This window comes from Ambystoma mexicanum, chromosome 9 (assembly GCF_040938575.1).
Source record: "Ambystoma mexicanum isolate Mex_15411 chromosome 9, UKY_AmexF1_1, whole genome shotgun sequence".
Classification (NCBI taxonomy): Eukaryota; Metazoa; Chordata; class Amphibia; order Caudata; family Ambystomatidae; genus Ambystoma; species Ambystoma mexicanum.
The window spans coordinates 1,048,629,808-1,048,654,082 of record NC_090931.1 but is presented as its reverse complement, the minus strand read 5'-3'; the positions used below and the strand labels follow the sequence as shown (position 1 = coordinate 1,048,654,082).

The 24,275-nt window shown below is 45.5% G+C and overlaps 1 protein-coding gene across 8 annotated transcripts in view; it reads left to right on the top strand.

Moving 5' to 3' along the window:
• SLC4A10 (solute carrier family 4 member 10) overlaps positions 1 to 24,275 on the top strand; it is a 1,479,043-nt gene that overhangs the window by 1,343,821 nt on the left and 110,947 nt on the right. For all 8 annotated transcript variants that reach the window (XM_069616332.1, XM_069616329.1, XM_069616333.1 and 5 more), the window contains exon 18: positions 4,552 to 4,713. In XM_069616332.1, coding sequence (XP_069472433.1) covers positions 4,552 to 4,713 — 162 coding nt within the window. The remainder of the gene's footprint in view (positions 1 to 4,551; positions 4,714 to 24,275) is intronic.

The following is a 24,275-nucleotide window of genomic DNA, read 5'->3' as shown; positions in this document are numbered from 1 at the left end:
ATCTTAGAGGCGTATGGCAAGAAACTCTATTCCAACGCGTCCTTACATCTTCGTCAGGCCAACACAGATGCAATGCTGGCTGCCGCCAACCAAAGATTATGGCGGGAAATTGCGGTTTTCCTCCCGGAACTTCCCACCCAGAGCCAATCACACTTTAAGGCGGGGCTAGCCGAGGCCGAGCTGGTGGCGCATGATCTCATGAAATCCACAGTGGCCCGTATTGACTCCTCTGGCCGTGCCATCTGTATCACCACGGACATGAGAAGGACAGCCTGTCTCCTGGCAACAAAATTCAACCCGGACGTCCAGGAATGCATATTAGATCTACCGTTTGAGGGCAGGGACCTTTTCCACTCCTCCACGGATGAAGAGCTGGGCAAAAAGAAAAACAGCTCACAAACGGCCAAGTCTTTATCCATCCTTGCAAAGACCACACCCAAACTGTACACCCAATCTCAGCAGCGCTCCGATAGGGATCATACGTACAGAGGGTTCTGAGGCTTCCAGGAACGTAGATCCAGGCAGCCGGACCGCTTGCCGTCTCAGAACCGGCGCAAGCAACAAAAAGGGGGGGGTAAGGGCTTTTTCCAGTCCTCCTCCTCCGCAACAGCCTCTGAGGGAAAAGAAGACATGACACACCCCTTCATGTCAACATGTCTCCGGTGGGGGGCAGGCTTGCTCTCTATGCACATTACTGGTGCCAGAATTTCGCGGAACCCTGGATCTTCTCTGTAGTATCCACGGGGTACCGCCACTCTATCCCAGCCTCTCCTCCCTCCTCCCCTCCACTCCCACAGGTTGGGACAGCAACTCTTTTGGCGGAGATCCAGTCGCTCGTAGAGAGCCAGGCAGCGGAGGAAGTCCCAGCCTCCGAGCGAGGCTTTGGCTCTTACTCCAGGATTTTCGCCATTCAGAAGAAGAACCAGGCGGGCTTGAGAGTTGTGCTGGATCTTTCCAACCTCAACCTCTCCTTACCCCTGCAAAACACCAGCTTTTATAGCGGAGACATTGGACAAGGGAGACTGGATGTGCTCCCTGGACCTGAAGGACACGTACCTGCACATCCCGATTTGGCAGCCCCATCATTCTTTCCTTTGGTTCATGATCATGGGCTACCATTTTCAGTACAAGGTTCTTCCGTTTGGCCTCAACTCTGCCCCCAGGGTCTTCACCAGGCTCATGAATGCGGTGGCGGCCCTCCTCAGAGCGCAGAGCTTCCACATCTACCCATATTTTGACGACTGGCTCATCAGGGATACATCTCCAGAAGTGGTTCACCACTCTTCCCATGCCCTTATGAACACTCTGCATGATCTGGGCTTTTTGATCAATCTCAAGAAGTCGCAGCTGCAACCCACACAGACTGACATTTTTGGGCCTCATCTGGTACACGTGCTCCCAGAAGGTATTTCCTTCGGAGGACAAAATCTCGGCTATCAAGAGGGCCACCACCCACTTCCTTAGCAGAGAAGTGACCTCGGCATGGTGGTACCAACATCTCCTGAGTCTAATGGCAGCAGTCCTATTAGCCGTCCCAGACACGAGACTAAGGATGAGGAGAATTCAGCTGCACTTCACGGCCTCATGGAACCAGGAGCGGGGCTCTCAATTCGAGATGATCAACATTCCTCCATCTTCCACTCGGACCTAACTTGATGGTCCAGAGACTGCAACGTACGGATGGGCAAGCCCTCTGACCGCCAACTCTGCAGGCCACCGTCACCATGGATTCTTCACTCGAGGGCTGGGGAGCCACCCTGGACAATCTCTCTGTCGACGGCACCTGGATTCGACAGGAGCAGGAATACCACATCATTTGGCTAGAGCTGAGCGCCATCTGGCTGGCGCTCAGGGCATTTCTACCACTTCTCAGGGGCAAGCTTGTCCTCATCCAGACGGACAACTCGACCAGCATGTACTACGTCAACAAGCAGGGAGGCACCAGATCCCCTGCTCTGTGCAGACTGGCAATCAGCATGTGGGAGTGGGCCCTGGAAAACTACATTTACCTCACGGCAGTTCACCTCCTGGGGGAATCTAACCTGGAAGCGAACAGGCAAAGCAGGCTGGGAGCGGACAATTACGAGTGGCAGCTAAACGACCTCATTATTCAGGAGATCTTCAACAGGTGGGGTCACCCCAGGTGGATCTCTTTGCCACCTGGCAAAACAAGAAGTGTCCCCAGTTCGCATCCTGGCAAGGTCAGGGCCTCGGCTCTCTGTGCGACGCATTTTACCTCCAGTGGACCGGCATGAAAGCCTACTCCTTTCCGCCCACGCCCCTGATTCACAGAGTAATTTGCAAAATCAAGGAGTCTCACCAACTCCTCATCATTCTAATAGCTCCATGGTTGCCGGCCAGGCCATGGTTTTCAGAGCTGCTCAGTCTCTTGTAAGTGCCCCCGATTCACCTCCCAATGGGCCCAGCACATCTTCTGGCACAGCAGGGGGGCACAGTCATCCACCCTGTGCCAGGAAAACTAGCCCTCACAGCGTAGTACCTGAGCAGGCAACTCTTCGGCACCTCAGTCTCTTATAGGCCAATCTGGAGATCATGCAGGGCACCGGGAGCAAGGCTAGCAGGGCCCAGTACAAAAGCAAATGGACCAGATTCTGCCACTGGCCAGACTCCAAGGGAATCGACCCCCTTGTGTGCACCTTGGACGACGTGCTCTCCTTCTCGGTGCACCTCGCCCACTCAGGCGTGCAGGTGGACACCTGCCGCACATACCTCGCAGCCATTGGGGCTTACAGGAACTCAGAGGAAGGCATCTTCTCCTCCTCCAATCCTATCGTCAAGAAACATCTGACAGGACTCGCAAGGCTCTACCTGCCCGTTAAGAGACCGCACCCGGTATGGGACCTTAACATAGTCTTGGGCGCCCTGGTGCACAAACCGTTCGAGTCAATGGCGTCCGTGGACATCAGGCTGGTCACCATCAAGACGGCCTTACTAGTACCACCATCAAGATGGCCTTACTAGTAGGCCTCACCTCAGCTCGCAGAGTCAGCAAAATGCAGGCTCTGGTTGCCTCAGAACCATATGCTACCTTTCACAAGACAAAGTAGTCCTGCAGACACACCCAGCATTTCTGCCCAAGGTTCCGTCTTCTTTCCACTTGAACGAGGAAATAGTCCTTCCTATGTTTTTTCCCGATCCCAAGGTTGAAGCACAGAGAGTGCTGCACTGCTGGATGTCAGGCGTGCCTTGAAATTCTACTTGGACAGGACCAAGGGCTTCCGCAAATCGGACGCCCTGTTTGTCACTTTCGGAGGCTCAAGACCAGGCTATCAAGCCTCTAAGGCTTCCATATCCTGGTGGATGGTCTCTGCCATCAAAGAAGCGTATGAGAGCCAGCACAAGCTGCTCCCGGCCAACATGCATGCCCACGCAGTCAGGGCCAACGCAAAGGCCATCGCATTGCATCGCCATGTCCCTTGGCAAGTCATAAGCAGGGCGGCCACTTGGGCCTCTCCCTCGGCTTTCTGCAAGCATTACTATTTGGATGCTGGCTTTAGATCTGATGCGGCTTTCGGACTGGCGGTTCTCAGGAACCTATTTGGTTAAGGAGGGTCTCCTCTCCATCCTGGGTCTACAATCAGTTGTAATCGCCCATACAGTATGGAGGAAAGGGGACGGGACGTAAGAGTAATTATAAGTTACTCACCGTAGTGACTTACATACTCTTAGTCCAAAGTCCCCTTTCCTCCATTCGTCCCACCAACCTCCCCCCTAATAATACTGGTGTCATTAGGCAATGTTAAAATCTATTGTTGAGGCGTCAATGGGGACTAAGGTGTGGCGTCAGAGGGCGGAGTCAGGGCAGCGCATGCTCCCTGGGCAGTACCCCTGCACACCTCTAAATTTAAAGGGAAGAAGGTTTTTTCTGGTGAAAAAGGTTCTGTCTCCCGTCCCATCGAAGGGGCCCCCCATGCAGTATGGAGGAAAGGGGACTATGGAGTAAGAGTACATTAGTCACTACGGTGAGTAACTTCTAATTTCTGTGCCATACTCGAAAGTGTTAAGTGGTTTGGCCATGCCACATATTTAAGAGCTTCTGGTAGGGCTCTTCAGCCTACACACTTCTTTCTTCAGAAAAAAAGTTCTTATTACCACGTTTCTCCAAATTCTGTTTAATGAGAAACAACGTTGCTTTTCACTATAAAGGCTATAAGCATAGACTTAAATGTCTTTCTTAGTGGAAACATGGTCGTCAAATAGATACAGAATATTGCTTCTTTAATAATTAACATATAAAGAAAACAGATGTCAAAATTACATCTCTGCAATAGTAAGCTTCACATTTCAGTTTTCATTTTCATTGATCCTTTCATTGCCTCTACATTTTTCATGCCCACTGTCGAAAAGGTTGCTTTAATCACTGTTATGAAACAAAATAATAATTGAATGCTGCCTCACAAAATGATGTGGCATTAGGAATGATTCCTGCTCAATATGAAATATGTTTCTGCTCATTAAATGTCATATATTAACAAGCTGTTTCACTATATTTCGTATTGTTGATTGACAAAAATAATTTCCTTTTAATAGCCAACCAGAGATGATCGTGGGTGGCTCGTCAGTCCTCTGGGACCAAACCCATGGTGGACAATGATAGTTGCGGTCATTCCTGCTTTGCTATGCACTATCCTTATATTCATGGATCAGCAGATCACGGCCGTCATTATTAACCGAAAAGAGCATAAATTAAAGGTACATTTCTTCAATTAAGTGTTTTCTTTATCTTGGATTTATAATTTCTGTTTATGAATGCTTGTACGTGTGTGTGTGAATGTAAATGCACAATAGCAGCCGGAAGGCTCAATCTTAGCCGTATATAAAATAGCAAAACACAACCCACACACACACGCACAATGTGGAAGAGTGCAAATTTCTAACAACATCCTCATTTAGCAATTTGATATGTTAGAGCATTGAGTAGTGCGAACATATTTTAGCATTGTTGGGTGAAGAGAGTTCCATGATGAAAGCAAGGTGTAACTATAAGCCCATTTGCTAAGTGAGTGTATTGTGATGTTGTGTAAATTGGCTCTACCAGCTCCATCAGAATGATCTGGATACATTTATGTTGGTGCACCTTTAGTGCTTCCAAGTTGTGGGGAGCACACATGCTCTGTTGAGTACTCACAAACCCTTTGGGAACACAGAGATCGATGAGGAATGAGAACCACCTCTCTAAACCACACACTTTCTGGGTCATGTGAAGTCACAACACAGAACACAGATTCCCAGAGACGATTAGAGTGTCACCTAATCTGTGGTAAAGGAGTACTAAAAGACTTTCAGGGAGATTCACAGATGTTAAGGAGCTACATGACAATTTCTGGGCAAACCAAGGTTTCTGGTAGAGACACGTTTCCTTACTAACACTCAGAGACATTTGAGCAGTGGTCTGCAAATATGCATCGCTCCAGATGTTTTGGATTATGATTCCAATGATCTTTATCATGGAATGTATTAGATAAAGCTGGATGGAGATGTAGGTCAAAACATATGGACAGCAGGTTGAAGACCCCTGCATTCGGAGATCCGAAAACTACTCAGTAGACCCATACAGTAGCTGGAACACTTGCACATGATCCTCTTATGTGTGCACACATGGTCTCTATAATTTCCAGAGTGCTTTTGCTTTGGGAAACCAGGAGATGTTTTAGAATGCCTTCATAATCTTGAAGTAGCACTGACCGACCTACCCCAGAACTCCAGAATCAAAGAATATACTATGTGAGATCTACAGGACAATTATAGACACACTCTCGGAGAGACACATACTCTCTATTAAACTCATTCTTTTTAGGGTGTCTTCAACCTTTCTTGTGCACAAGATAAACAACTGCAATTTGGAGAGCATGCACACTTTCCTGTCATCACACAATTATCTGGAGAAAACAAAGAGGGTCTTGGGAACACAAATGGAATTTGATAAATAGACAAACTTCATTAGTATACGATATTCACACAACTCTCTGTGACTCCAAGAACACCTCTGTGGAACAAGCCGGTAGAACCTCACTAGAACAACGACAGCATTTATAGTATCCCCAGAGACAAAGTCGGAAACCTAAACATTATTTTGGGATGCTCTTTGAAACCAAATGGTACGCTATAGGAGAGATTCTTATAAGAAATGCCAACCCTGATATTCTCTGTTTATTTGGGCAAACAAAAGACTGTGTGGGACACCTTCATATGCACTTGGGCAAACTCAACTTTCCCATTAAAACAATGAAACCGTGGCCATGTCTGAGAATTAGAATACATTATGGAGACTGTTAGGCTCTTGTGGATCATGACATACTCCCTGTAGAATCACATAGGGTCTGTGAGAGACCCATGTATTCACTGGTGAACATTCACATTACTGAATGTATGGGCCTTTAGCAGAATCAGAGATCCTCTGGACACAGTTCAGCCTCTCTTTTGGCTTCACAAATCTCCTCAGACTTCTTCAGATGACAAGAGTTTCACTGTAAGCCTCCCAGGACTGCTAAAACAGACATGGACTCTTACAGACAAGCAGAGGCTTTCCTAGGCATAAAACGTGCTGGTATAGCTCTGGTTTCAGTGGAATAACTGAAACGTCTTTTGGTGATTTTGGAACGTGTCAGGTTACTCAGAGATTATATGGGCAAAGAATTTTCTCAGAATTTGAAAATATTCCTAACTACACCTGGAAATTCTCTATGAACAAATACCTTGTAGTGTAAATATAATAACAACAGAAGAACCACTTATCTGTGACACCCATGAATAAGCCTGGGCAAACCCTTTCTTCCAGATTTCAAAGCATCCAACTATTGAGCTTTTTGGCAAGATTGGGTGTTCCTGAAATTGAGCAAAGTGTTTGGGCAGGAACGGGCCGAAAATCTATAAATAGAGCATTCATGGTTCCATTGCAGGATTAGTTGTATTTAGGTAGAGGTTGGGGCATGGGGCATGAGAATGCTAGAGCAATTGACGAATAGACTTTACTTGAGACACCTGTTGAAAATTAAATTAGATTTTTATTGATGAAGAGATGCAAAAGTGCTTAAAATTTACTTTTGTTGAGGGAGAGATCGAACATGTAAACATGATAAGCCACCTTTTTTGACAACTTATTAGCAGAGGTCGCCATGCTGCGTGCCATAAGGACATGTGACATTGCCTGTCAGAGTGAGACCATCCCAGAATCGACTGGGAGCAAGCAGGTAAATATTATATTCAGTTATTGCAACTGAGTGAGAAATTATTTAGTGAACTAAGAAAATACTAGTTGCAGAAAAAAGTGCTTCTGAGGCAGGAGTAGATTATATTAACTGGTGTAATGGAGTGGGACATCTTTTTGTGACAGTTGAGAAAATACAAGTTGCAGAAAAACATTCTCAGAGTTGTTTGGAGGTAGAAAGAGATTGCATTCAGCAGTGTAAGTGAGAGTGCCATCTTTATATGAAGAGATAAAATACAAACATGATTAGAACAAGATACAGTATTTTGGAGGAAGGAGGAGATTACACTCAGTGGTTGTAATTGAATGTGTCATATTTCACCATGAGACAACATACTAGTACTGACTAGAAAAGGCCTTATCATTTTTTGGTAACTGGAGGAGATAGTAGTCAGTGGCTGCTACTGAGTTTACCATCTTTTTGTGATGAGATAAAATACCAGTAGCAACTAGAAAAAGTCTTAGATTGTTTTGGAAATAGTAGAAAATGATGTCCAGTTACTGGTTCTGTTGAGACAAGATGTAATACCGGTGTAATGGAGGCATGGTATCACAAGTATGACACTGACACAAGAGCTACACGCTTCAAAACCTTTATTAAATTCTTGGGGTTTGGAAAAACTCCTACTTTGCCCTATATCTATGATGAGAGTAGTCTCAAACATTAAGTAATGAAGAAAACACAGTCCTAGTAAGTCTATGTCAGATAAAAATGCCCTTTACAAAAAAAACAAATGCCTGCCCTATCTCTTATCTCTTATACAAAAAGGATGCAAAGGGGAATGTGTATGCAAAGGAAAGTGAGTGTTATAAAGGCAGTTCAAAATGTGGGTCGAAGCCCTCTTGGCCTTCCATGTTAAAGTTACTTAAGTTCACCAAAACGTTTTTTCACGGTTCAACAAAATTCACATAGATCTCCCTCTGTCGGGCTCGGACCTCTCAAGAAAAGTACCTGATTCAACAGAGATCTCCCTCAGCTGGGCTCAGACCTCACAAAAACAGCACTTACATGGGTTGCCTTCTTCAAGCTTATTTCTTGATCCAGGTCACCCTCAGTCGGAATGTGCGAGGCTTTTCCACAAACCTCAGCAGGACTACTTTGAGTTTCACTTCAGCTCTCCCTTATGGTATTTGCCCGAGTGTCTCTTGGTTTGGGTAGTTCCACAACACAATCAGAAATGTTCAAAGAAATCTTTCTTTTAAAGCAATCTCCTTTTAAATTCACCTTTCGTCAGGGTTAATCGTGACTGTCACACATTTCAGAGTTCATTCAATTTGTTGCTTTATGACAAAGCATCAAAAATTTTGTGGAGACTTCCGAGTGGGCTGTTTCCTTTTGCCAGACCACTCTGCTACTCTGTATCACTGGCTTCACAGTTACCGGGGAGTTTAAAGTTCACTACAGGTTTGCTTTCCTTCGCATCTCATCATCACGCGCGCAACCTTCAATTCAGAGATACGCTTTTGCAGCTTCAATCTTTCCTTGGCACAAACCAGCCTTTCATGTCTTTCGCTAACTCACTGATTATGTGCATTACTTTCTGTTCTCTGCGGCTTTGATTCACAAGTCAAAGTTAATACCACACGCTTGACCTCCCTTCCCCAACTCTGCCATTCACCCGGGAGGGTCGCTGGTGTCCTTGAAACACAATGCAGGTTTCTTCTTGCCTGAGTTTTAACTTTCTCCACGTATCCTTCACGGTTTCACAGAAGCAACAACCTCCTGCAGGGATGTTCATGGTTTCCCAGCCCATCGCTCTGGTCCCTCGATTGGTAGTCCTGCTCCAGTGGGTTCGCCTTCACCCTGGAAGGGCTTCTCCTTGTCGTGTTCCACCTTGCTCAGTGTGTCGCCATGCTCTGCCATTTATCCATGTGGCGGGAGCTAATGGGTATCAGGTGCATGTGATTAAGGTCAAGTGCCTGACTTTACCTGACCTTTTTAACGGGACATGTCCGTGGGGATATGCAAGGGTTAGCCTCTTTACTCTCAGTGCTCCTCTTCCTCGGCCCAGTGTTTGTGCAGAAAGGGGGGTGTTAGAAAATCAGAGAATCCTATAAAATAAGATGGGATATGAATACGGGAAAGGGGCATAACGTGTCTCTCCATTGGTTGTCTCACCCCCACTTCCCAAAGATCTCTCACCCAGGTGAACCTCCCGCACTGGTCCACCCACAGGATCTGTATCCAAAGGCAATAGCCATGCCCTGGCCATATGAGAGATCCCGAGGGACTGGCAAGTGAGACACCTTTTGATTTCTCACACTAGTAACCACTAGAAAAAGTCTTTACAAGTGTTGTGAGGCATATGACGTATCTAGGCTATTCGTCCCTTCTCCCCAGGGGGGAGCCAGCACCTTGGAAGCTAGGGAGGTGAGCCCTCTAAGCAAGACCCTCCCTACAGGTCTGGGAAAGTGGGACCTCACTGGGAGTGGCTCCCCTCTATGGGACAAGGACTACCATCCCTATAAGGAACTCTCTATCAAGAACACACTGTCAGCAAATATGGGCATAGAAAAGACTGATGTTAATTCTGTTTTGAATCCAACAAATAGTGAATTTGCTTCAACCTTTTTGGCTTCAGCTAGTGCTGGATTCCCCTTGAACTCAATAGTGAAAGAGGAATGACAAGCCCCTATCAAATACAATGGTGGAAAAAAGAGATGAGGAACCTTGAATGGAGGAGAGAGAATCCTACGCAGAGGTGAGCCTCTGACATGAGAACGTCCTGGAGGGGCACTGGTACACTACATTGCGGAGCCAGCATTAGTGTAAAGGAAGAGAGGGAGCAGGGAAGGATTTTGGAATGTCAGCACCAAAAGTGGCAAGTTAACCACAACTGAGATGGCGATGGAAGAACCGTCTCTTCTGGTGACGTGGCCACGCTGCAATCGTTTTGGGTCTGTGCCCAGCAGAATGACACCAAAACAAGGGTCATATGGAATAACAAATCCTCCACTCCAAATATGAGGAAAGAGACTGTCAATACATGCAGAGTCGAGAGAGCATGCACTGATATACTGGAGTAGCCGGAGAGGAGAATGAATGGAAATCACCATGCTGAGATGCTGTCCCACTGGAGCAGACCCCGACGGTAACAGAGGTGCTGGGATTGCCAAGGGCAGATGCTGACGAGTGGAATGAAGATAGCAGGAAGCTAGAACAGGTTCAGGACTCCTGAACATTGGCCACAGCCACACAGATCACCTAAGCTAGTGAATCAGAGGTGTCAGGAGAACCTTATTGAAACAAGTGACAACATAAAGTATTGGAGTAGAAGCAAACCTGTGGGGTCCAAACAAGAAAAACAAAAGCCAAGAAGGGAACAACCAAACTGGTGGGAAAGGGCTGAAGGAAACACTGCTCTGTTAAAAAGAAATACGACTGCTCTGTTAAAAATAAATACGACTTTGGATTTATATCAAGACTTACAACTTTTCCTAAGGAAGTTAAAGGGAGAGTTAAAGAATCTTCTTTGTTGAACTGACATTGAACATTTTATTTGGAACTGAAAACAATGTCCAGAGAGATATTCCCAAAACCTGGAATGAACAAATCCTGGAACAGAAGCAAAGTGCACTGATTGTTGTTTTCCACAGTGCTAGGGCAAGATAGCGATTAGGTTTTTGGACTTAGGACTACTTTTTATTTTGCCAATAGTCGAGCAGCCGAGCTTAGTTTTGCAGGCAGGAAAATCCCTCATAGTAGTAGGGATAGTTATGCATTTTCCTTTTAAGTTTAATAAACGCAATTGAAATGTCCTCCTTCAGAACGGCTCCTTCTTCTGGTTCACCACAAGCAGGTGACGATTATATTCTGTGGATGTAACTTGTTATGCCATCTTTTTGTGACAATTCAAAATGCTAAGAGCAGATTGACCAAGACTTCGAATTATTTGGCGCTAAGTGATGATTACATTTAGGAGCTGGAATTGATGAGACAACATACTTATATTGACCAGACAAAGTCATAGAATTTGTGGTATGAGGACATTGTACACTGTGGCTGTAAAATGAGTGCCATTTGTTCTGTGAAAAGAAATGCAGTCTCATAATTGTCTTCAGGAAAGAGAGTACAGTCAGTGGCTGTAACTGAGTTTGTCTTGTTGTTGTGATGAGAGGAAATAGTAATTTACGAAGACACATCTTAATATTGTTTGGAGAAAGGATACATTTACATTCAGGGTTTATGACAAAGTGCAACACACATGCAACCTTCTTGTGCTACAGGGAAGTGATTATGTTGGGTGCCAACATGTCTAAAGCTCCAAAAGGTGGCAGAGAACAGTGAGGCATTTGCATTGCAGGTGTTTTATATTTTTAAAAAAACATTTTATTGTGAATTTATAACGTGCTTAATACCAGTGAATGGTTTCTAAGCATTGGTTCGGGATTCAAACCTGTGTTGGGTTGTGCCGCGTTGTCTTGCTTCCAAGACAAATGCATTCCCCCTGAGCTATCCTTCCTCCCCTACATCAGCCGCTTTGTGCATCAGGTATACCAGAGTGTATGTGGTGAATTCAAGTCAACATTTTTCTATTTCCGCAGCATCATTTTAAGCCATACAACAATCTGATGTGACAGGAAAAGTGGTCTAAGTTCAGGTGTTTCATAATAGCAGAACGTTCAGCCAACTGGGGCAGAATGCGAATGGCAGCTGCAAATGATATATACTGAGGAGGCAGAAGAAACAACAAACAGTCTAACATGGAGAATACAGGCTGTTCCTTATCTCCATTTACAGTACCACTACCTCCATTTGTTTATGGGTCTTCAAATAATGATGACAGTGACAATCAGGTTAAGTGACCCATCTCAGTGCAGGCTACAACACTTGATTTATTTTTGAAACCAGTGATCCCATTAAGGAGAAGGAGTAGGTCAGTGATATATTTACAGAGGCACAAGTGACAGGCCACACCCTAGATGGTTCACTCCCGACCTCAAAGCAATCAAAAATTTAAAAACGGAAATTCAAACAAGAATGCACGAAAAACTACAACCAAGACAGAAGAATAACATATCAAAGACTGATCCGATCATACAAAGCAGATTTTCTCAAAGCAGAAAAAAGAAATACTACAATGAATGGGTCACGAAAGCCAACAACAGAAATGTTCAACATCATAAACGAGATGAGAAACCCTCCCAGGTGCAATAACACACCAATCCCCTTGCAATGACTATGTGACGACCTCTCAGATCACTTTAAGAATAATATCAGCAACATTCAACGGATCATACAAAGTAGACCAACTCACCCGATTGCTCACCTCAGCCATCCAACCCCGACTCACAGACCAGGCTGAATCTCTTTTCCTAAATTTCAAGAGAAATATTCATCAGCCTGGTGAACAAAAGCAACAAGGCAAGCTCGCCTGCTGATCTCTGTCCACCAGACATCTACAAAGCAATCCTTACACAGGGAACACCATTAGAATACTACCTAAACCTCTTCAACATGTCACTTTCAATGGGAAGTCTACCACGAGCCTTCAAATCAGCCTACATCAAACCACTCCTCAAAGATACAATGGGCGATATTGTAGACCTCTCAAACTACAGACCTCTCTCAAATATTCCATACCCGGCAAAACGAATAGAGACCTAAGTTTACGAACAAATACTCAAACTTGTCAAAAACAACCAGCTATTAGATAAGACACAAGTAGGCTTGAGACCCATGAAAGGAACAGAGATGGCATTACTCTCTATATGAGATGACCTAAAGGCCAAAGCAGACTCCAACATGAACTCGGCACTGATACTACTCGTTCTCTCTGCAGCCTACAACACTGTCAACTATAACACCCTCATCAAAAGACTTGAAGACATAGGGATCGGCAACACAGCACTCCTCAGCATTAAATATTTCCTGTCCAGAAGAACAGAAACAATATGGCTAAAACCATTCAAATCTGCACCATGGAACACCACTTGCGGAGTGCCACAGGGCTCCTTGCTATCCCCACTATTGTTCAACATCTACCTGACACCCCTAATCAGCCTCATCAAAAGACATGGCAGCCCATGCTACAATTACGCAGATGATACACAAATCATCTACAAAATCAATGGCAATGAATAGGAAAACCCTGCAGCTAACAGCCTTCCCAAAAGAACTCTACCAATGGATGAACACTAATAATCTTAAAATTAAAATGGAAATCAGGATTGCATCACACTTCGATAAACTGTTGGGGGCAGGAAATGTATCACACCTAGATGGATTGTTTAGAGATGGGAAGTGAGCTGCACCAAGATGGATTGCATTTGGTTGGAGGTGCATCACACTTGGATGGGCAGTTGGGGATGGGAAGTGCACCACACTTGGATGCAGTATTAGGGGAGGGATGCGTGTCAAACTTAGATGGACAGTTATGAGTGGGAGATGTATCACACTTAAATGGACTGCCAGGGGTGAGAAATGCATCACACTTAGTCGGATTATTTGGGGGCAGAAACAGTGCACACTTGGATGGAATGTTGGGGACAGGGAATGGGTCTCACTTGGATGGATTGCTGGGGGTGGAGAAGGAATCGCACTTGCATGAACTGCTGGGGGTTGGAAATGTATTGGTTTTGTAGGGATTGTTGGGTGTAGGCAATGTATTGCCACTAAGCAACTGTACTAAAAACTAACCTTTCAGCAAACGTACCCTCAAACTCTCAACTTAACACAACCACTCCTCTACCGCATCACAAACCAGACACACTTCGCAACATCTGACATGAAACAAACCACACACAGGCACACCTGAACACCACATGAGGGCTACCAACTGAAAATGCACCAATGCTCAGTGACCGGTTTCTCTGAATTGAAGCTGCCTCCAGCACATCAAAGCTCCCTTGCTCTTCTTCTTCTCAATCCCACTAACAAACCCCACAATCCTCCTTTATTTCAATAGACCACGCAAGTGACAACAGTGCATGGTACAAGACCAATTAACATTGACATAGGCAATGCTACTCTACCGCAATTGTACAGTTTCTTTTTAAGAGTGCCTGGCAGTTCTTCTAAAACATCAGTGTTAGGCCTTTACATCACCTACCTTCATCACCTACCTTTCCACCACCATCTTCTTGGCCCAGCTAAAACAATTCAAAGTGTTGAAGTTCCTGATTCAGGACAAAGAATGTCATATTGCCACCTACACCATGCTCAATAAAACGTTCTTTTTAAGTAAGACTGGGACACAGTTGGGTGGTACATTTTTTGTGGTGCACAGGATGCATAGAACTGGCATGAAGGCAGATGTCCTCTACTGCAACCCTTTCACCAATAGTGAGCCACCATACCGCACCCATTCTCTAATGCCATCCCAGCTTTGCCTTAACTTTAGTGGCTGACCACAGTTCTAGTTGTCAACAGTAATATGAGATGCCAAAAGCATGTGTGCTACTACTGTTCTGTTGTGTTGTCCTGCTCCTTCCCTTTTACAACTCCAGTAATGTACAGGGAGCTACCTTACAACAAGACAGACCATGACCTGGGATTTTCTTTCTGTTGTTCGTGTGTAATGAGAAGAGGACATATGAGCATGTGTGGGTACTCCAGTTCCTGATAGAGGATGTCCACAACCACACTTGTTTCAATACCTGCCAAAATTCACCTAGCATGAAAGGACATGCAATTTCTAGGTGGAACGTCTTTCAAGCTTGTTCACACAACACAAGCCAGTTATATATCCCAAGACAACATTAGCTAATTTTATTGTCCACAGCATTTTCACTGCAATAACTTTCTGTTGTGCATTTTTGTATTAGATGGATTCACTTTTTTCCTCTTGTATCATATTGCTAGCATTTATACATGTATCACTCCCATGTGCATGGTCTCCAGACACTATGGCTGATCTGAAAGAGAATGAGTGGATTTGGGTAGCTGGGTAGGAGAGGGAAAACAAGATTGCTTTGCTCTTGCATTAATGGGTGAAGATCAGTAGTACACTGATTTGTGCATATGGGAGAGTTTCTAAGTGACTTGTGTCAAGAGCAACAAGGAGTTTGTATCCATAAGGGTACCTTAATTGCCCATGGTGCTAGGATGCATTGAGCGGTGATCTGGTATGTAAGTTGTTTGCAGAGGTGTAGGGTTCTGTCATTTGCTGCCTGGTGGTAGGGGTAACCACACAACCATATGTGAGTTGATTGGTTAGTTTTCATGGACAATCAATCTAGTTCTACATAAAGCAATTAATGTTGCTTAAAATTGAATTCATCTAGCTAATGAAATTGATGGAGCTATGCAATCTAATACATCCAGCTTGAAATGAACTGATCTAGTTGCAGGAATGCCATATACTGCTATATATATATTATTATATACTAGTGTACAGGCCCGTGTACATGGTCCAAAGTGCAGGTTTTCAATCTCACACTAGAACCACTATATATCCTAAGCCTATGGCTCCCTCTAGTGGTGACAACAGGCAAAGCTATGCAAATTGGACCACTGTATATCCTAAGGCAACAGCTCCCTCCAGTGGAACATTCTGTGTGTTCGGGCAGCCTCTACTGTGCATGACGGCATCAGACGAACATACATCTGGCATTTCATTATTGTTAGATATATTACTATGCAGCTGCAGGCTCCATGGACCACACCATTACCTGTTCTAAGATGGTTCCCGCAGATGCCGGTGATGTGTTTCTGCTTCTGGGTTGTCAGTGATGGATGAGCCTGAGCGGCTCCTTCTTCTCAACCAGAGAAGACTGCGGTGCACCTTATTGTTTGAGTTTGTTACCTGTGACGACTCCAAGGAGATCATCACCTCTCCCCAAGGGGAGACTAGACTAGACTGGGACTAGAGAGAGGAGCCCTCTGTGCTTAACACCTCCTAAAGGACAGGGTAATGTGGATTTCTTATGTGGCAGGAAAACCCCAGAGATGATCTTAAGTCAACATCCCTCGCGACAAGACACTAACACCTTCATGGGGTATGGAGAAGCTCACGTGTATGAGAACCTTGTAAACCTGTTTATAGTGGCTGATTTGCCTTCTGACCCAAATGTTATTCAATCCTTATGGAAAACAACAGAACAGTGGAAAGACTAGCATCCTGGAGGTACATAAAGTGGAACCAATCAGGAAAGAGAATCCACGCAGCCCACTGAGTTCAATTGTGCTGCGGTGTATCGTGGGGCGGGGGGACTCTAGGAGAGAGAGAACAGCAGACGTGCTGCCATGCTCATAGGTCTGCATTGGGAGAGTGGGACAAGGCCCAGCAGGTGAGGAACCACGGGCATAGCCGTGGCAGCCTAAGCAAGAACAGAGTAGCTAGGATGGCCCAGGCAGAGCACCAAGAACGAGCCACCTGCAAGTCCCCCGACCAAGTAAGTATCTGGAACGAAGGGAAGACGCCGGCCTACAGTTGACAAGTTGTGTAGGTGGCTCTGCGATGAGAAGCAGGTCAGGCAGACTACACAGTCCTCTTAGGGAGCACCACTTGTCACACAAAGTTACCCAGTGTTTGTTTTTTTATTTTTTTTATTGTTGTTTTTGATGATCACATCTTTACAACACATACAAAACAATTAAACAAATTACATCACATCATTAAAAACAAACTAGCCAAGAATTAACATACATTTCATTAAAAAGTAAGTGCTGCTTATTTAGAATGCTTTTCACCATTTTGTGGCTTCGCAGTGATTTCATCACCTTGTTTTCTGAGCGGTTGACAATTAGACACATCCGTGTCGATACATCACTCAATTTTATGAGACAATGGGCCTCATTACACGGATGGCGGTAAGGGTTTACCGGTACCGGTAAGGGCACCGGTACCGGTAAACCCTTACCGCCTTACTATGAGGTCCCTTTGCGGGTTGGTACTTTAACGCCTGCTGTTTAGCAGGCGTTAAAAACCAACCTGCAAAGGGACCAGGGTGCTAATTACGGTACCGCAATTTGCGGCACCGTAATTAGCGCCTTCCCAATTCCCATAGAGCCCTATGGGGCAAAAATGGGAATGGGGAAGGGCAATGGGGGAAGGGGGAATTACCGCCCCGCCAACCTCGGAATAGGGCGGTAATTCCTCTTTCCTCCAAGGCGGTGTCGGTATTTTACCGGCATGGAATAGCACCTTGGTCCTCCGCCTACCGTGTAATGAGGCCCAATATATAACTGTATCCTACTTTTCTTTTACATCTTCAGAAAAAGACATCTATACATTTACCTCCAAACCGATAGATAACCTCGTCTGATGGTATACTCTTAGTTCACTTTCCTTGATACTGGTACTCAAGTCACATTTATCTCGTCTACAGCACCAGCTTCCCTATTTTGGCAGCTTTCTCATGAGCCAAGATTGGCCTCTACAATTTTGAGGAAGTGATATAAGGCCATCAACAAGGATTTACTATACCCTTCCATGCATTGTTGCCAAAGCATGTGAGAAGTTTGTCCCGATTCTTTTGTGTCATGCAGGCTCAAATACTTGAGCCTAGGATCTACAAAAAAGGAACAGTGGATTGTCAAATGCTTTAAAGTTTCGGATTCAGTATCTGATCTACAAAATCTGCATCGAGTGTCTACTACTGCACCAGTTGTTTTTTTCCAGTTTTTCGTCCTCACAGGAACGGGAGGTGGGTGGCAAGGAAAGAAATCGAAAGAAGAGCCCTGAGGCAGGGCAACAAGATAAAAGTCTGAGTGTGGTGAAAGAACCAAGAATCCCAAGAGTGGGGAGAGTAGCAAAGACAAGCCCCGTCGTGGGGAAAGAACCAAGAGACCACTGAGTAGGGAGAGAGCATAAAAGAGACCTTAGGGGTCATTACGAGGTTAGAGGTAATGGAAAAACAATGCCGGTAAAGGATTACCGGCATCCCATACCGCTCCGGGTTAGTCCGACCTAAGAACCCAGTATTAGAGGCACCGCTAATAACGGTGCCTCTAATAGCGGCAAGGGCGTGGGCACGCAGGCCTTCAGGCTGGCAATACCGGGATGCCACTAACAGGAGGACATCACAAGTCGGCGTACATGCAAATACCGGCATCATGAAGGCGCTAATAGGGGAAGCCGGCATGCCGGCAATACCGGTATCGTGAAGCACCCGTAAACTGCTATGTACAGTGTTCCAAACTGCCACACAATCAGCACAGGTGGAGGCAAGGGAGTCTGGGCCAGCACAAAAGGAGCACACCCACACACCACACCCCTTCCCACACCAAAATGATTTCACTACTAGTAGCAATACTGGGTTTGGAGGACATGCTTGCATTGCTACACCAGCAACAACAACAACAACAACCGCAGGCACCACAGAGGAGACACAGGAGGAGAAGGAGGGTGAGACAGGCCCAGCATGCCCCACCAGGTCAGCCAGTGGTACCACGCAGGCAGTCCCCAATCCCTCACATCAGAGCCAGTCCATTCAACCTAACCCCTGAGCAGATCCACACCCTGTACCGTCTGGACCGGGACACCATCACCACCATCGTGGACATGATACACGACAACATTGTCAGCCTCATAGAAATACTCACCGTCATCCCCCCTCTACTGAAGCTAGTGTCGGTGCTCCACTTCCTTGCCACAGGCACCTACCAGCACACAGTCGGGCACATGCATGGCATATCACAACCCTTATTTTTTCGCATGCTGAACCAAGTGCTGGATGCCCTCCTGAAGTTGGTGGTCCTGCATGCCATGGAGGTGGTGTACCGCAACCGCAAGCAATACCACTCCATCTGTCCCGGGAAGATAGCTCAGCGGCAGCGTGCGCGTCTTGGAAGCAGGACGACACGAAGCAACAACAGGTTCGATCTCCCGGTCCGTGCTTAAAAACCTCTGGGTGTTTAAGCGCGTTATAAATACGCAACTAAGAGAAAAAAAAAAAAAAAAAAAACAATTACGCAACTAAGAAAAAACAAGCAATCCCTGTAACAGCGCCTCGATGCCTGCGGGCTGTGTGAGCGCTTTATAAATGTTAAATAAATAAATAAATCAATAAATCAATATGCAGATGGTATGTGACACCAGCAAGATCATCACACATTGTTGTGCCCGATATCCTGGATCAACACAGAGCGGAACTCTACGCTACCAGGCTACATGGAGCGACATTCAGGACGATGGCTGCTTGGTAAATTGCATGACAGGCACATGGCAGTGAAATGGGGGGATAGATGCACACACCACCATGGGGTCATTGTTGATTTGACAGCACAATGTGCACATCACAAAACACTGTGCCCCCAAGCATCCCTAACTGAACATGACAACAAAATCCCATAGCAATGAAGTAAGTTGGACACCTATCACAACATGCCAAACTTCAAAAAAACCCACATCCACAACACGTCCACCGCCCATCATCGTACCTCATCCTCTATAACACAATCCTGGAACATGCTGTGAATATTCACTATGTAAATGACTGCAGCATATCACTACACAGGACAAGCATCCTTGGGAGTGCACTGAACAAAATCACCAAGGGAATCCTCTGCTTGTCACAGGATCGCCACCACCACAGAAGTGCAGCATGTCACCATCGTAATAACAGTGCTGAATACCTAGGCATGTGTGACAAGTACAGTTGTCCATCATGAATCAACTGACATATACCTTTTATTGCTTCTCATGCAGGTGATAGTGGCTATCCCTTGAAGCTGTGGCTCCTCACCCCTGTCCGAAACCCACAGAGCAGGCACGAGGAGGACTACAATCGTTCCCATACCCGTACCCGTGTGGTTGTGGTCATCGAGCAGACCTTTGGCCTGTTGATGGCATGGTTTCGCTGCCTTAGCCGGTTGGGTGGAGCACTCCTCTACAGGCATTAGAAGGTGCCCAAGATCATCATGGCATGTGTCATTCTGCTTATTTATTTACACATGGTTGGAGTCCCATTACGGCACTCCAGTGCTGTACGAAGTATATAAACTGGAACTCTGGACATAGGCAATGGCCTATGAAAAAGAGTCAAAGGGATAGGATTCAGAAGCCAGAAGCCACCCCTTTCCTTCGGCAATTACCCAAAAGCCAATCTTGATTGTTTTGTGTTTTTGAGAAGTAGGGAAAGAGAACCTAGGTCAGAATACAAACCCTGACTGAGGACTTTATTTCTGCTTACACACCTTGATGAGCACCCTTTTACCTTTTTCTGTTTTAGGGTAGGGATTAGTAATAGGTTTAGGGAAAGAGTAGGTATTTTTCTATGTTAAAGAAAGAATAAAATCATTGGCCCTCATTAGGACCCTGGCGGAAAGGGGTTTACGCCGGCGTAAACCATGGCGTACCTTTCCGCCCGACTACGAGTTCCCGTAGCGCCATGGTGATTTTTACGCCTGCTTTTTGCAGGCGGAAAAATCCATGGCGCTACGGGACTTGTTGTTAATTACGCCACCGTGGCGCCTTTGGGGCAAAAATGGGAATGGGGAAGGGTAAATGGGGATTGGGGACTTACCGCCCCGCCAAGGTCGGAATGGGGCGGTAAGTCCGCCAACCCCCATGGCGGAGTTGGCAGCTTAGCGCCATGGACCATGGTGCAAATTGCACCATGGTCCTCCGCCAGGGTCGTAATGAGGGCCATTGTGTCCATCCTTGTTCGTCTCCTGAGTTTGGCTTAACGCATACCCTATTCTTCTTCTTTGATTTTCTTCGTATACCGCTACTAGCGGTCACCGCTAATGCCATTTCAATTGATGCCGGTAGTGATGTCTGCGCTTTCCATGATGTCGCTAAGGGCCATTTTTTGGACTTTAATGGCATGCCGGTAATGTCATTACCGACATGGCACAAAGCTTGTGCACGCGTACTCGTAATAGCCCTCTATTAACGGGCTCTTTACTACACAGACACAGTATTTGCTCCATGCCAGTATGGACAGTTACTTACCTCCAAACTCGTAATGAGGCCCCTTGTGTGGGAAAAGAACTGAGGGGCCCCAGAGTTGGAAGAGAGGCAAAAAACACACCCCATAGTGCGGCGAGAACCAAAGACCGGAGGAGTAAAAGCAGATTCCCAGAATGGGGAGGAAAAGACTGAAAGAACTCAAGACTCAGGGAAGGAAAAGATTAAAAATGGGAGAAGCAGAGACACATGGTTGGAGCCCCATTACGGCACTCCAGTGCTGTACGAAGTATATAAACTGGAACTCTGGACATAGGCAATGGCCTATGAAAAAGAGTCAAAGGGATAGGATTCAGAAGCCAGAAGCCACCCCTTTCCTTCGGCAATTACCCAAAAGCCAATCTTGATTGTTTTGTGTTTTTGAGAAGTAGGGAAAGAGAACCTAGGTCAGAATACAAACCCTGACTGAGGACTTTATTTCTGCTTACACACCTTGATGAGCACCCTTTTACCTTTTTCTGTTTTAGGGTAGGGATTAGTAATAGGTTTAGGGAAAGAGTAGGTATTTTTCTATGTTAAAGAAAGAATAAAATCATTGTGTCCATCCTTGTTCGTCTCCTGAGTTTGGCTTAACGCATACCCTATTCTTCTTCTTTGATTTTCTTCGTATACCTGCTGCTTTTCTCCCATTTCTATTGAGGGACGCTGCTTCTGCTTCTTTGCTTCCTCTCCACTCTCATAACTTGCTTGCCCATGTACTCTGAATTCCCTTCTTGCTGACAGCTGCTTCACGTTCTTGTAATCCTGGTGTACTGTCTTCAGCGGAATTCTCTCCTGTCGTGCCCTGAGCTACCTTTTTCCGGCCACAGTCTTTTTTCCCCCCTTTGCGGTTCCCCAGTGGATGGGTTTTAGGGCTGGAGAGTCTTGCAGCCCTATTCTGGAGAAGCTGGAGGGGGAGGGGAGAGGAAAACGGTAGATTAAGGAAGAGGATGTTGCAGTACTCTAGCCTAGAGAGCACCAAAGCTCCAGAGACATTGAGCATCTGGGGAAAAGTGAGGAAAGGAAGAATACCTCTGAGGGAGTGGAGTTGAAAATGGTCCTTCTTGGATAGGTCCAAGATGTGGGGAAGGAAAGAGGGAGAGGAGTCGAATATGAATCCAAGGTTTCTGGCTTCAGATGCAGGAGAAGTGGGAGAGCCCAGAGAGGGTTGCTAGAGTGAAGGGAGGAAAGAGGGAGTGGGAGTCCCATTAGGAAGGACCTCAGTCTTGCTGGCATTGAGGCACAGATCATTGGAGGCACACCAGGACCGGATAGCATATAGGCAGTCGGGTATGGTAGAGGAAGGGAGAGCATCAGAGGGCAATTGGCAGAGAGGCCACACTAATGACAAAAAGATAATTTTCTTTTTTTAAATAAATAATTTTAGATATAATTAGATATACATGTAAGGCTTGTTAATATGTGCCCTGACCCTCACAAATTCCCAGATGAACATGTGCAAGCATGTTCTCGCTATCCACCCATGGTTACAGTCTTGCGAGGTCAGCCCTCCCAAAGATCTTAAACTGCAAGTTCAGCAATGAGATTGTTTTTTATGCCAAAGGTGAATCATTGGCCAAGTTACAGCATATCTCCAGGACTCTGGGAATTGTCCAATGATCAACATAGAGTTGAAATCTATTGTCAGAAGTGGAAACCAGACATCTACAGGGATATCAGGGCCCAGTATTCTATTAAGTGCCTCCTTTTGGGTGGCCAATAGTATCTGAGGAACGGTGACATGAATAAGTAAATTAGTAAATGATCCCATATGCGGCCAGATTCCACTACTGATGAGATCCAGTTTTGTGGGAAAGCAAGAATATTCATAGCTATATAGTTTGGAGGAGTGTACAATCCAGAAAGCTGATCATAGGGTTGCTTGGCCGTGTCACAGAGTTCCTCCCAGGTTTGAGTATCTAGTTTGGCTTTGCCTGCGGCTATAGCTTTCCTGTACTTCGACCTTTTGGACTCTTTCGAAATTGGTATTTGGCAAAACTTGGTTCTTATGATCACTTCTTTGTACGTGTGTTGAGCTTAGTTGCTGGTGTAGTTCTGCTTCTGCACAAGCCCTGAATGTTCTGGTGTATTAACAAATATGTGAGGGGAAACACACAGGGCAATATGGGCGGTGAGCACTCAGAGGGAATTACTTTTCCGAGACTTGCCAGTCAGTAATAGAACGACAGCAGTCACTTTGTGCTACTGGATTCTGTTCCCAAACTCAGATGCATCTGTCCCAAGAGAGTGCAGGTAATCATTTGAGGGTAAAGTCCAGGATCTTGAATTATGCTGCACGTGGCCTTCTATCAAGCACCACATCTTACATCAGGACCTCATATTGTGTGTATTCCCATCCTACATTCATTAAGTTCTGTAATATAAGAATAGAGTTCTCTACAGATGTCGTTCTCGTCCACCACAATAAGGCAGCATTTTTTTTTTATATATTTCTTATTTGCATTAAAATTGAGTCAACAATTATTTTTAGCAAAACAAAATTCGATTTTTTCAATATGGACAAAAAATGTACCGTTTACGACGTCATGTGTTAACATTTAAAAAGTTTTAAAAGTTCCAATCTCCGGTAGAACCTGTGTCAAGAACTTCACCACTGCAATTACATGGCTGATTTTTTGACCGGACATCAGAGATGGCCACCAGTTGTTCACTTCTGCGAGTGCAAAATCAGAGAGAAAGGGTCGGAAGTGTATAGAGCGCTGCTCTTTCAGGACTGGACATAGAGCCATCAGATGAAACAGTGACTCTACTTTCTCAGTTTTGTTCCTTATGAACATGTACTTCAAACGGTCAGACTTCAAATGAGAGCCCACAGCCTTGCCTTTATTATGTTCGCTCTAATTGTAAACTAATTAAAAATGTCATGTATACATCCAGGATCACGATTTGAAATAGATAACGCACTTGTATGTCAGAGCTTGCGTTCCCCTATACACTGGACACTTGGAATTCTGGGATGGAGAGCCCTTGCCCTTAAACGTTGGTTGTGGGAGAGCGCGCCAAGACGCGCAGAAATAGGACTGTCTTAGCTGAAAGATCCTGCCCATGCCCAGCCATTTCGCCATAGTTTGATTTTTAATTTGAAAAAGTGACCCCAGTGCAGGAAACGGCCCTCTTGGGTGCAAACAATCCTCATTTTGCTTTACGGCTATACTTAGGGACTTACCCTAGCAGGACAGGACGTTGTTTAT